We start from the raw sequence: 9969 nt of genomic DNA, 5'->3' as shown, positions 1-9969 counted from the left end.
CATCTCCAATAAACTACTTACAAAAAGCTGGAAGTGGTGTCATGGCTTGAATGATAGAGCGCTAGTCTTGAACACAAAGAAGCACTTGGACAGCACCTAGCCCTGAGTTCAAGCCCCAGGACTGGCAAAATAGAAAAAGGTATATGGGGAGGGGGATGGGGGAAGACTTGAAGTAGTTCAGGGGAAAATGAGAACTTGGTACTTTGTTTATTGTTTGTTATTTATGGTGTAGTGTTGATGATATCTGGAGGGATGTATGGGCTGGGCCTTGTCTTAAGGCAATTCTTTTTCTACCTCTACCTTTAGACGAATGGTCCAAGCCTCGGGTATTTGAGTACTAAATTGTTATGCACCACAAATTCTGCCAGTTTATAAAACATACTGGAACTGTGTTAAATTTGGCATGTTAAAATGAATATTCATGCGTATAGACTTAACACATGATATATTTATTCCAGTGTGTGCAGACTCCATAAGGTGAAAACTAGGTATCATCTAATACCTGAAGATTTAGCACTAATTTATCATGTTTTGGGATTGTTTAGTAATTTTTAAGCAGAAACTGAGATCCTTTAAATTGCCTCTTCTAAATCTCTGTGTGATATGCTTAGGGCTACACACTAGAACTTGGAAAAGTGTCAGATACACTGGGTACCAATGGCTCATTGCCTGTAATCCTAGCTGCTCAGGAAACAGAGATCTGAGGATTGTGGTTCTGAGGATTGTTCGAAGCAGGCTTGAGGCACAAGAGGACCTGAGACTCATCTCCAATTAACCTCTAGAAAACAGGAAATGGAGCTTGGCTCAAGGGCAGGGTGGTAGCCTGGAGCTGAAGAGCTCAGGGACAATGCCCAGCCCCTGTTGTAGGGTCCTATCTTTGAGCTAAAGAGCTCAGGGGCAGCGCCCAGGCCAGAGTTCACGCTGCTGCTTTGACCTGCAGCTTTGGGGGGACGAGAGGAGAGGTGTCCATTTGGGATCCTCTGGCTTCCTTTCTACATTGCAGATCCAGTTCCACCGGAAGGAAGCTGGGTGCATTGCAGGCCTGGGACTTCAGTGGTTTGCTGTTTGGTCTGGCTGGCAAAAGTCAACCCAGGGCTTCACAGTTTGCTAGGTAAGTGTTTTGCCACCAAATGACATTCCTGGCAGCTCAAAAAACTGGTGGTTTTTGAAGGCCACCAGTGGCGTGTCAGAGTTCTGCCTGTTAAGTGTCTGGTACTGTTGGCAGAGACACAGGGACAGCACCAGGGTGCTGACCAGAAGTAAGCCACTGATGGCACATAGGCCAGCAAAGATGCCCACCGAGCTGGGCTTGGTGGTGAAGGTGGTACAGGGCTTCCTCCAACCTGAGGTTGGCAGTGGACTCAGGCCTGCCCTGTTGGCTGCCTGTACGCACACGTGGTAGGTGGTGTGTGGTGAGAGTCCATACAGGGGGTGTTGCCTGGCGGTGGCATAGATGCCCACCACCGAATGGTTCTCTGTTGTGCCTTCTACAGAGTAGTGGATCTGGTATCCAAGCACCACTGAATTGGGGGCACACCAGTGGATGAGGGCTGATGAGTCTGTCATCTCCAGCACGCCCTGCAGCTTCGGAGGGTCTGGGGTGGTGTCTTCCCTGCTGAGACCAGGGCAGAGGCACTGGGAGTGCCGTTGCAGCTCTGCACATGGTGTCTGAAGGTGCTTGCAGGGATGGTAATCGCAAAAAACATTCTGGTGAGTGCCTTCCGTCTCTTCCTTGCTCCCCTCCTCCTCTTCACTGTCATCATCCAACAGGAAGACTGGAATCTCACCCTCCTGAGTAGTGTGGTGAGGACTGTGTGTCCTCTGGTGAAGCTGAGATGTGCTGGTGGGCTTCCCTGAGGTGGGGAATGATGGATCAAGGTGTTTGCTGGCCGGTGGAGTAGAGGCAGGTGAGGTTCCAGGCTCAAGGCTGAGACTGCCAGCGTGCTCTCCATGCTCTGATCCCACTGTGCCCGCGGCTTTGGGCAGAGCATCCCCATTGCTGTAACCTGCTGTGGAATTGGTAGTGGATGGGGCCGTCCCTTTCCCAGCATCCTTGAGCATCCATGAAGCTTGTGTGAGTGGAGCCACAATGTGGAAGGGGGACTTGGTGACTCCCTGCTGACCTGTGGGCTGAGCAGTGGAGAGACCCTGTGTTGAAGATATGGAAACTGAGCTGTGGAGGGGATGAAGGGTGGAAGCCAGGAGAGTGGTGCTTTGGCTGGACTTGCACATATCAGGCAGCTGGGAGAGGGACACAGGAGCTGAGAAGGGGCTTTTGGACCCCACAGCTGGTGTGCACATAGTGTCTGCAGCCCTATGAAGGAAACCAACCAATTAGAAGATGACTGGCTTGGGCCAGGAGTGTGACCTAGTGGTAGAGTGCTTGCCTAGCATGCATGAAACTGGGTTCTATTCCTCGGTACCACATATGCAGAAAAAGCCAGAAATGGTGCTGTGGTTCAAGTGGTAGAGTACCAGCCATGAGAGAGCTCAAAGATAGTGCCCATGCTTTGAGTTCAAGCCCGAGGACTGACCAGAAAAAAAAAATTTTAAGTCTGATTTTGGGGCTGGATGCTGTAAGGAGTGTCCCCTTCTGCCAAGACCTATTGTCATGTCTATCAGGCACCATCTAGTACAAACTCAACATCTTCCTGATGCTTGGAAACCTTCGGACAAGATTCCTCACATCGTGTCATGGGGTAAAGAAGAGGAAAACTGAAGTTCACAAACAGGAAGTGACTGCCCAAGATACCATGGCTAGCAGATGGCAGAGTCTAAACTTGGGGCACCCACTTCTAAGGATAGTCAAAGGATAGGCTACTATTTGTTTCTTTCCTGCATGCATCCTGGCAGGGAGAACTGGTGACACCAGTCACACTAGTACTATTCACTAATATCATGCTAGGCATGATCCTTCCTATTTCACTGTAACAACTAATACAATTTGCATGGCCTTACAAAATAGTCTGCTATCTTCCATTTTACTGACAAGGAGGTAGAAGGACAGAGAAGCTGTGTCAGCCAGGTCAGCCATGCTAAGCAGAACGAAGCCAGCATCTCTAGCTCCAACCAGTACGTTCCATCTCTTCTTTGGTACCCCATGAGGCCTCTGTCTGCAAAGGGGCAAGGAGCGAGCCTTTTGATTCAAAGTGAGGTGTGGGGATGAAGCCTGGGCATCCCATTCCAGGCAAGCTTGGGTGGGAGGTGAAAAGGAGTCCTTCCCAGCGGGAGGGTGACTCCGAAGGAGAAATGGCTAGCTGGTGCACCTGGTCTAAGTGTCTATGACAGAATGATCCTAGCACCCCATCCCCATCTTTTCCTATGCTAGCTTGCATGTGGCTCCTCCTCAGCACCTCCCCCCAACACACCCTCTTCTCGCTAATTACCTTCATAGGAAAATTTTTTTTCCTGTCCCAAATAACACAGTTGTCTGAGCCTACTGCTCTGGGGCTGAGGGCTCAGGACTGGCAAGCTAGACTCCATCTTGAGTTCAGGGACTGGGTAGTCATGAGCAGGTTCAGAAGAAGATAGATCCTAGGATGGGAGTGTGGCCTACTGGTAGAGTGCTTGCCTAGCACTCATGAAGCCCTGGGTTCGATTCCTTGGTACAGCCACTGCATTTCCCAGCCTCCATTGCAGTTATGTGTGGCCTGTAGACTAAGACGTGGTTGATGAACATGAATGGAAGTGGTATGCCCGACTTCTAGGCCTGGTCCCTTAAAACTTCCTAAGTCTGCCTCCCCATGTACTTCCCTCTTCTGGCTGGCTAGCAGAGCTTCCATCCTAACAAAGCCAGGGATATCCTGACCAGCTCTAGCCAAATGCCCAGCATGTGCATGCACGCAAGACCTGAGCTGGGACAATTCAGCTCTGCAAGGTTGACCTTCAACCCCTCAGCCATCCACTTTGTAAATGTGTTACCTCCTTAGAAAAATTCTGTTTGCATCCATGAGAAGCCAGGATAGCTCACAACTGCACAGGAGAGGGTTTCCAAAGAGGTTGACAGACAGATTCTGGGAGGAATTCACCATCCAAGGAGAGAAGGAACTCAAGTTACAGCTGAAAGAACACAAAAAGGATCCCCCATATTAGACTTTTACAATTCAGTTAAAAAATGTTCTCAAGAAGCAGCATGGAAAAAATCATTCCATTATGAATGCGAGGATATTGTTTTGGCTAAAACTCTCCTAGCCTGGGACCTCTTTCTCTTGTTGCTCAACTTAGTTAGCTCTCTTGTCAAATAAGGATAATATCCTCATAACCACTGGTTAGTTCAAAAAACATTCTGTGTTGAAGAGGTATTTATGTATATAAGTATCTTTACAAAAGCAGATGTTAAGGGGCTAGAAGTGTGGCTTATGGCATATATGAAGCCATATATGAAGTACCACATAAACAGAAAAAGCCAGAAGTGGTGCTGTGGCTCAAGTGGTAGAGTACTAGCCTTGAGCAAAAGCAGCTCAGGGACAGTGCCCAGGCCTACATGCATCAGTTAGCTCTTGCTAATACAGAACATCACCCAAACTTAGCAGTTGAAGATGTTAAGTAGCTTCTTTTCTTTCCCATGATTCTCTGGGTTAGTGTCATGGCTCTGAGTGGCTTCATGTAGACAGAGCTTTTAACTGAGTGTACCAGGATCTTTTTCCATGCATCAGCTGAGAGCCTAGCCTAGACCTCACAAGAAGGCGGGGCTCTGACAGTGGAAGAGGGTAAGCCCCAATGCCAATGCCTTTCTAGTTTCTGCCTAATATCCCACTGGCTTGTACACAGCACACTTCGATGAAATGAACTTCCATCACAGTCCAGATGTGGGTACCCACTAGAATGGGAAGGATTGTTGAAGGCATGTTACCTGTTTGCCTGTCTGTCTATCTACTTACTTGTTTATTTCTTTTTACAAATGGTCCAGAATCTGCAATGGCTGGTGCCCTCATGGCCATCTCCTCTTTCTTCTCTAGAATCCCATATAATATTTGGTCCCAACTGTCTCCATTCTCTGAGTCTCTTGACTTTCTCAGATTCAGACAGATTCACACACTCAGAATTCATCATGTGCAGCAAAAGTTACACTTTCCTTTTCCTGCCCCTTCTCGCCAAAGGAATGGCTTTCTTCCACCTGCCTGAAAGCCTGTCTGTCCCCTCCATCCACTGTTTTGGGACAGATGCAAGTGTTCTCGGAGAGGAAGGGAATAGCATCCAGATCTGCTCCACTGGTCCTGGTCTGTGAGCGGGAGCCAAGTCGGCATCTCTGGAAGACTAGTTCTATGTGTGTGCCCCCAAAAAGAAGGCTGGTACCCCCACTATTTCATCCTATGGCAAATTTCTCAGCCTGGGCTTTGGAGGGGAAGAATGCAGTCAAATAGCCAATGTATATCCTACAAAATTAAGAAGAGTGAGAGAAGGAGCGGGGAAGGGGAGGGCAAGTAAGGATGTTGAAAAGAGTCACATTTGATCAAGATATATTACATTCACATACCTCCTTGTTAAAGGCAACTTCTTTGTACCACTATGTAAAGATAATTGAAAATGGTGTGTGTGGGGGGGAGAGAATTTAGAATTTTAATATAACTGTGGCCTGAACAGTGTTGTTTGTTATGAGGTTGTTACGAGAGTAGACCTGCCCAAGACAGCTCTCCCAGAAGGTGAGAAAGAGAGAATTCAGAAGAATACTGGGAGGAAAATGAAGCTGTGGTTTATTGTATAAAATCGAATAGAGTAATAGGGATTAAAAAAATAGCAGTCATATAACTAAGATGTGCCTTAGAAACACTTACTTCTGGAACAGAAGAATCTGCAGGCAAGGAGTATCTTGAAAGATGTGTGTGTGGACAGAAGAAAGTGCTGGGGAATCTTGACAATCTAGCTGCCGCAGGTTAGGGGTCATCTTGAAAATGTCTCCCTCCAGTATCCGCAGCCTTGGCATCTTCCTCAGGTAGAGGGATGTGAGCTGTGGCAGGTCCCTGATCCATCCAGACTCAACTAAAACACAGGAGGGGGATATACTCATAAATCAGAAGGACAAAAACCCAGGAAGGCAGCAGAGCATTAAGAAGACAACTGGAGTGACAGCCTCAAAGAAGGCCAGTGTCAGAGTTAGCAGCTTTAGGGATCTCAAAAACATACCATCGAAGCTAAAAAGTCCTTTAGAGATGATTGCCAAGGCGGAGAGGAGAATGACTGACTTAAAGCAGCACCGTGGAGAAAGCCTCTTAACCCAGGGCATGTTCTCCAACCTGCCTTACCCCCTGGCTAATCTCCGTACACAAAACAACCAGACTTCACTGATGGCTTGTGGACTCTCTTTCTTGTTATTGCCAGTCCTGAGGCTTGAACTCAGAGCCTTGGTGCTGTCCCTGAGCTTCTTTGCTCAAGGCTAACACTCTACCACTTGAGCCATGGTACCACTCCTGACTTTTTTGGTAGTTAATTGGAGATAAGTGTCTCACTGACTTTCCTGTCCAGGCTTGCTTTGAACCACCATTCTCAGATCTCAACTAGGATTACAGGCATGAGTCCCTGGCCCCTTGGTTGATTGGAGGAATCTTTTGAGAAATTTCTGGAGGGGACAGGGAGCAAGACTGAAGGAGCTTCAGAAATCTAATTGTATAGCTGTCCCCAGCAAGTGGAGAAATGTGCCCACTCCCTTTTGAATTTCCCATTCTTGTTCTTTCCTCTCAATCTGAGGAGAAATTAGGTGTTGATAGATTAGGAAGCAATAAATACAGCATCATGACTCAAAGTCAGAACCAACTACAAGAGAATCACTGTCCTAAATTCCCTCCTGTGTCATGTTTGAGTGACTCCACACCTACAGACACAATCCTGGCTGAGTAGAAAATTCAATTAATTCATCTTTTGACCACCAGAAGCTTCAGTCTTAACATAGGAGGCACAGAAAGGTGGAATGACTTGAGGAGGTCTTCCTGTGCCTCCTATGTTAAAACTGAGCTTGTGACAGGTTCCTGCCTCTGATGTGGATGGAGATAGTGAAAGCCTGTGTGAGCTTCACAGGGCTGAGAACAGGGCGATACACCTGTTCATTTCTACCAACCAGGTGAAAGCAGAAAAAGAGCCCTGGCTACATGATCAGGGCACAGTCCCTCCCATAGAGTCTCTGCATCCCTCACCGGGGTGTCAAGCAGGCCTTTACTCAGACCCCTAGATGTCACCTCATCAAGACCCTGAGCAATTGCACATGCATGTCCCTGGGTAGCTTATCCGTCTTGGCTTATTGCCCCTGAAAGACACACATGTGTATAACAGGCTGATCAGCCCTCACAGGTGTGTGCAGAAATGGGCGCCCAGTCAGATGGGGCAAAAGGAAACATGGAAAGCTCCCACAGGCTCCATGGAGCCCCTGCCCATCCACGCTCACCTCGTTCCAGGTCCGTGCCACTGAGGTCCAGGATCTCAAGGGCGGTCAAGGGCTCGCCGGCCGCACCGGCGAATGCACCCGCCGCGATGCCCCCTGGCTCGCTGGTGCCCAGCGCACTGGAGGAGAGATTGAGTGTCTGCAGCGCCGGGAAGCAGGCGAAGGCCCCGGGCCGCAGCGCCCGCAGCGGGTTCCCGGCGAGCGCCAGCGCTCGGAGGCCGCGCAGCGCGGGCCCGGGGGCGCATGGGGGCAGCTGGGCCAGCAGGTTGTAGCTGAGGTCCAGGGTGCGCAGCGAGGCCGGCATCCCCGCGTCCCAGCGCAGCTGCGCGATGCGGTTGTGGCGCAGCGACAGCACCTGCAGCTCGGGCAGGTGGCCCAGCTCGGAGGCGCTCAGGCTGCGCAGCAGGTTGTGGCTGCCGTCCAGGCTGCGCAGCGTGCGGGGCAGGCAGCGGGGCAGGTGCTCCAGTCCACGGTTGTCCAGGGTCACAGCATCAGCCCCGACCATGGGGAGTCCTTCACAAGGCCAGTCGGTGGCATTGCTGTCACCGTTGTCCCAGGGGTTCTGCTGAGTGAGCCGGAAGAGGGGAACCCTGTGCTGGGGTGGCCACCCCAGGGTCTGGAGAGGCCACATCAGCAGAGGCAGCAGCAGCAGCAGCAGCAGCATGGCAAGCGTCTGGGGAAGGACAGCCCATGAGTCGGGAATCATGAGCGAAAGGCAAATGTGCCACCCCACCCGGGCCCTGAAAGGTTCCCTGAGAGGTTGAGGGGAGCCATGACTTGGCCCCGGCCTGCTTTCCTCTAACCACACCCGCACATGCCCCGTGCCACCTTCTTGCCTTTCCTTCTCTTAGCAAGGCTCTGGTGGTCTCCTTTCTTGAAGAAGGCTCCTTCAGCCCCAGGCTGCACCCTGGGCTGAATCTTCCAGTTAACCCCCTCTGTGTCCACACCAGCTGAGCTTCTGCAGGGAGAGACCATCCTCCTTCTACAGCTAACTCCCCAGGGAAGAGTCAAGCTTCCCTAAACCTGACTGCCTTCGAGGTGAAGATGCTCTACTTGGATAAAAATGTGAAACTGGGGCCGGGAGTTTGGCCTAGTGGTAGAGTGCTTGCCTAGCATGCACAAAGACCGGGGGTTTGATTCTTTGGTACCACATACATAGAAAAAAGCCAGAAGTGATGCTGTGGCTCAAGTGGCAGAGTTCTAGCTTTGAGGAAAAAGTCCAAGGACAGTGTTCAGGCCCTGAGTTCAGTCCCCAGGACTGGCCAAAAAACAAAGCAAAACAAAACAAAAAAATAGGACTGGAGGAAAATTGTGTGTGTGTGTGTGTGTGTGTGTGTGTGTGTGTGTGTGTGTGTGTGTGTGTACATACTGGTGGTACTGGGGCTTGAACTTAGGGCCTGGACATTGTCCCTTTATGTTTTCCACACAAGACTGGAGCTCTACCATATGAACCACAGCTCCACTTCCAGCTTTTTAATGGTGAATTGGAGATAAGAGTCTTACAGACTTTCTGACCCATGGCTGGTTTTGTACCTCAATCCTCAGATCTCAGCCTCCTGAATAGTTTAGGATTACAGGCGTGAGCCACTGGAACCTAACTGCTCACAGAGGATGATTTTTGTCCTGTCGAGCAAGATTCGGTTGTCCTCCTTTTTCTCATTGGAACTAAGTATAGGAGTCTATGCTACTTCGCATAAAGTAAATTCTGGAGTTCCTTTTTGAGGAGTGGGGTCAGGGTTGCCCGCAGAAGAAAGGAATCTTAGAGAATAAGGCTTGAGACCTTGGATTCTAGCAGTTCCTGGTCATTGACAAGTTCCAGCAAAAGAAGGGTCCACACTATTGGCACTTAAAGAGGGCCCAGAGGGGCCAGGAGCATAGGCTAGCAGTAAAGTATTTGTCTAGCATGCACAAAACCCTGGGTTCAGTTCCTTGGTACCACATACACAGAAAAAGCCAGAAGTGGTGCTATGACTCGAGTGGTAGAGCTCTAGCCTTGAGAAAGCCCAAGGATTGAGCCCAGGCCCTGAGTTCAAGCCCCAAGACAGGCAGAAAGAAAGAAAGGAAGGAAGAAAGAAAGAAAAGACAGAGGAAGAAAGGAAAAGAAAGGGCCCAGAGCTGCAAGATGGGAGGTGCTGTTGAGCCCAGGATTGCAGATCAGGTCAGCATGGAATGGCTTGAAACTGGCAGTTACTTCTAAGTAGGTCCTGGCCTTGAAATAACTGCTTGATATCCCATTGTCTCTGCCTTGGCTCTCTGCATGACTGCCAGAACAACTTTCTAGGCTCTGGGACAAGGCTTCCCCCTCCCCCCAACTTTTTTTTCTAACTGGAGGCCAAAGGTGTGGGAAAGATCTTGGAAAATGGGGTCAAGAGTGTGCACAGGCAGCAGTGATGTTATCCTACTTACCTGAAGCTGCTCGTGTTGAAAGTCCCTTCACAGTCTTCAGTCTTGCTTATTATATTTCAGGAGCCTGTGATTTAGACAGCAGCTCAGCTCTGAATGCCGCTTGCCACAGGGAGGCCTGGTTCCCAGCTGCCCTTCCCCCTCCCCATCCATCTAGAGGAGCCTGAGATTCTCAAGCCTCCTCAGGCCCCTCC

The 9969-nt window shown here is 49.8% G+C and overlaps 1 protein-coding gene across 1 annotated transcript; it reads right to left on the bottom strand.

Moving 5' to 3' along the window:
* Positions 1-720: 720 nt before the first annotated feature.
* On the bottom strand, positions 721-9960 carry Lrrn4 (leucine rich repeat neuronal 4). Its single transcript, XM_090352018.1, has 5 exons — positions 9779-9960; positions 7376-8045; positions 5775-5979; positions 3922-4059; positions 721-2314 (listed from the first exon to the last, which is right to left on the bottom strand). Exons 2-5 carry the CDS (start codon positions 8034-8036, stop codon positions 1108-1110), a joined length of 2211 nt encoding a protein of 736 aa, XP_090208144.1. The 5' UTR covers positions 8037-8045; positions 9779-9960; the 3' UTR covers positions 721-1107.
* Positions 9961-9969: the final 9 nt, after the last annotated feature.

This window comes from Megascapheus bottae, chromosome 18, assembly GCF_031878675.1.
Source record: "Megascapheus bottae isolate mThoBot1 chromosome 18, mThoBot2.hap1, whole genome shotgun sequence".
In the NCBI taxonomy this organism is placed as follows: Eukaryota; Metazoa; Chordata; class Mammalia; order Rodentia; family Geomyidae; genus Megascapheus; species Megascapheus bottae.
Note: the sequence above shows the minus strand (reverse complement) of the source record. Positions and strands in the feature narration are given on the sequence as shown.

Bases quoted from the DNA above. Each gene is read 5' to 3' on its own strand.
- Lrrn4 (XM_090352018.1), bottom strand. From the start codon at position 8,036: ATGCTGCTGCTGCTGCTGCTGCTGCCTCTGCTGATGTGGCCTCTCCAG. The intron at 5,980-7,375 runs GTGAGCGTGGAT...CCTGTGTTTTAG, and splicing joins TGGCACGGACCTGGAACGAG to TTGAGTCTGGATGGATCAGG. The intron at 4,060-5,774 runs GTAAGTGTTTCT...GTGTTCTTTCAG, and splicing joins CAGATTCTTCTGTTCCAGAA to CTGTAACTTGAGTTCCTTCT.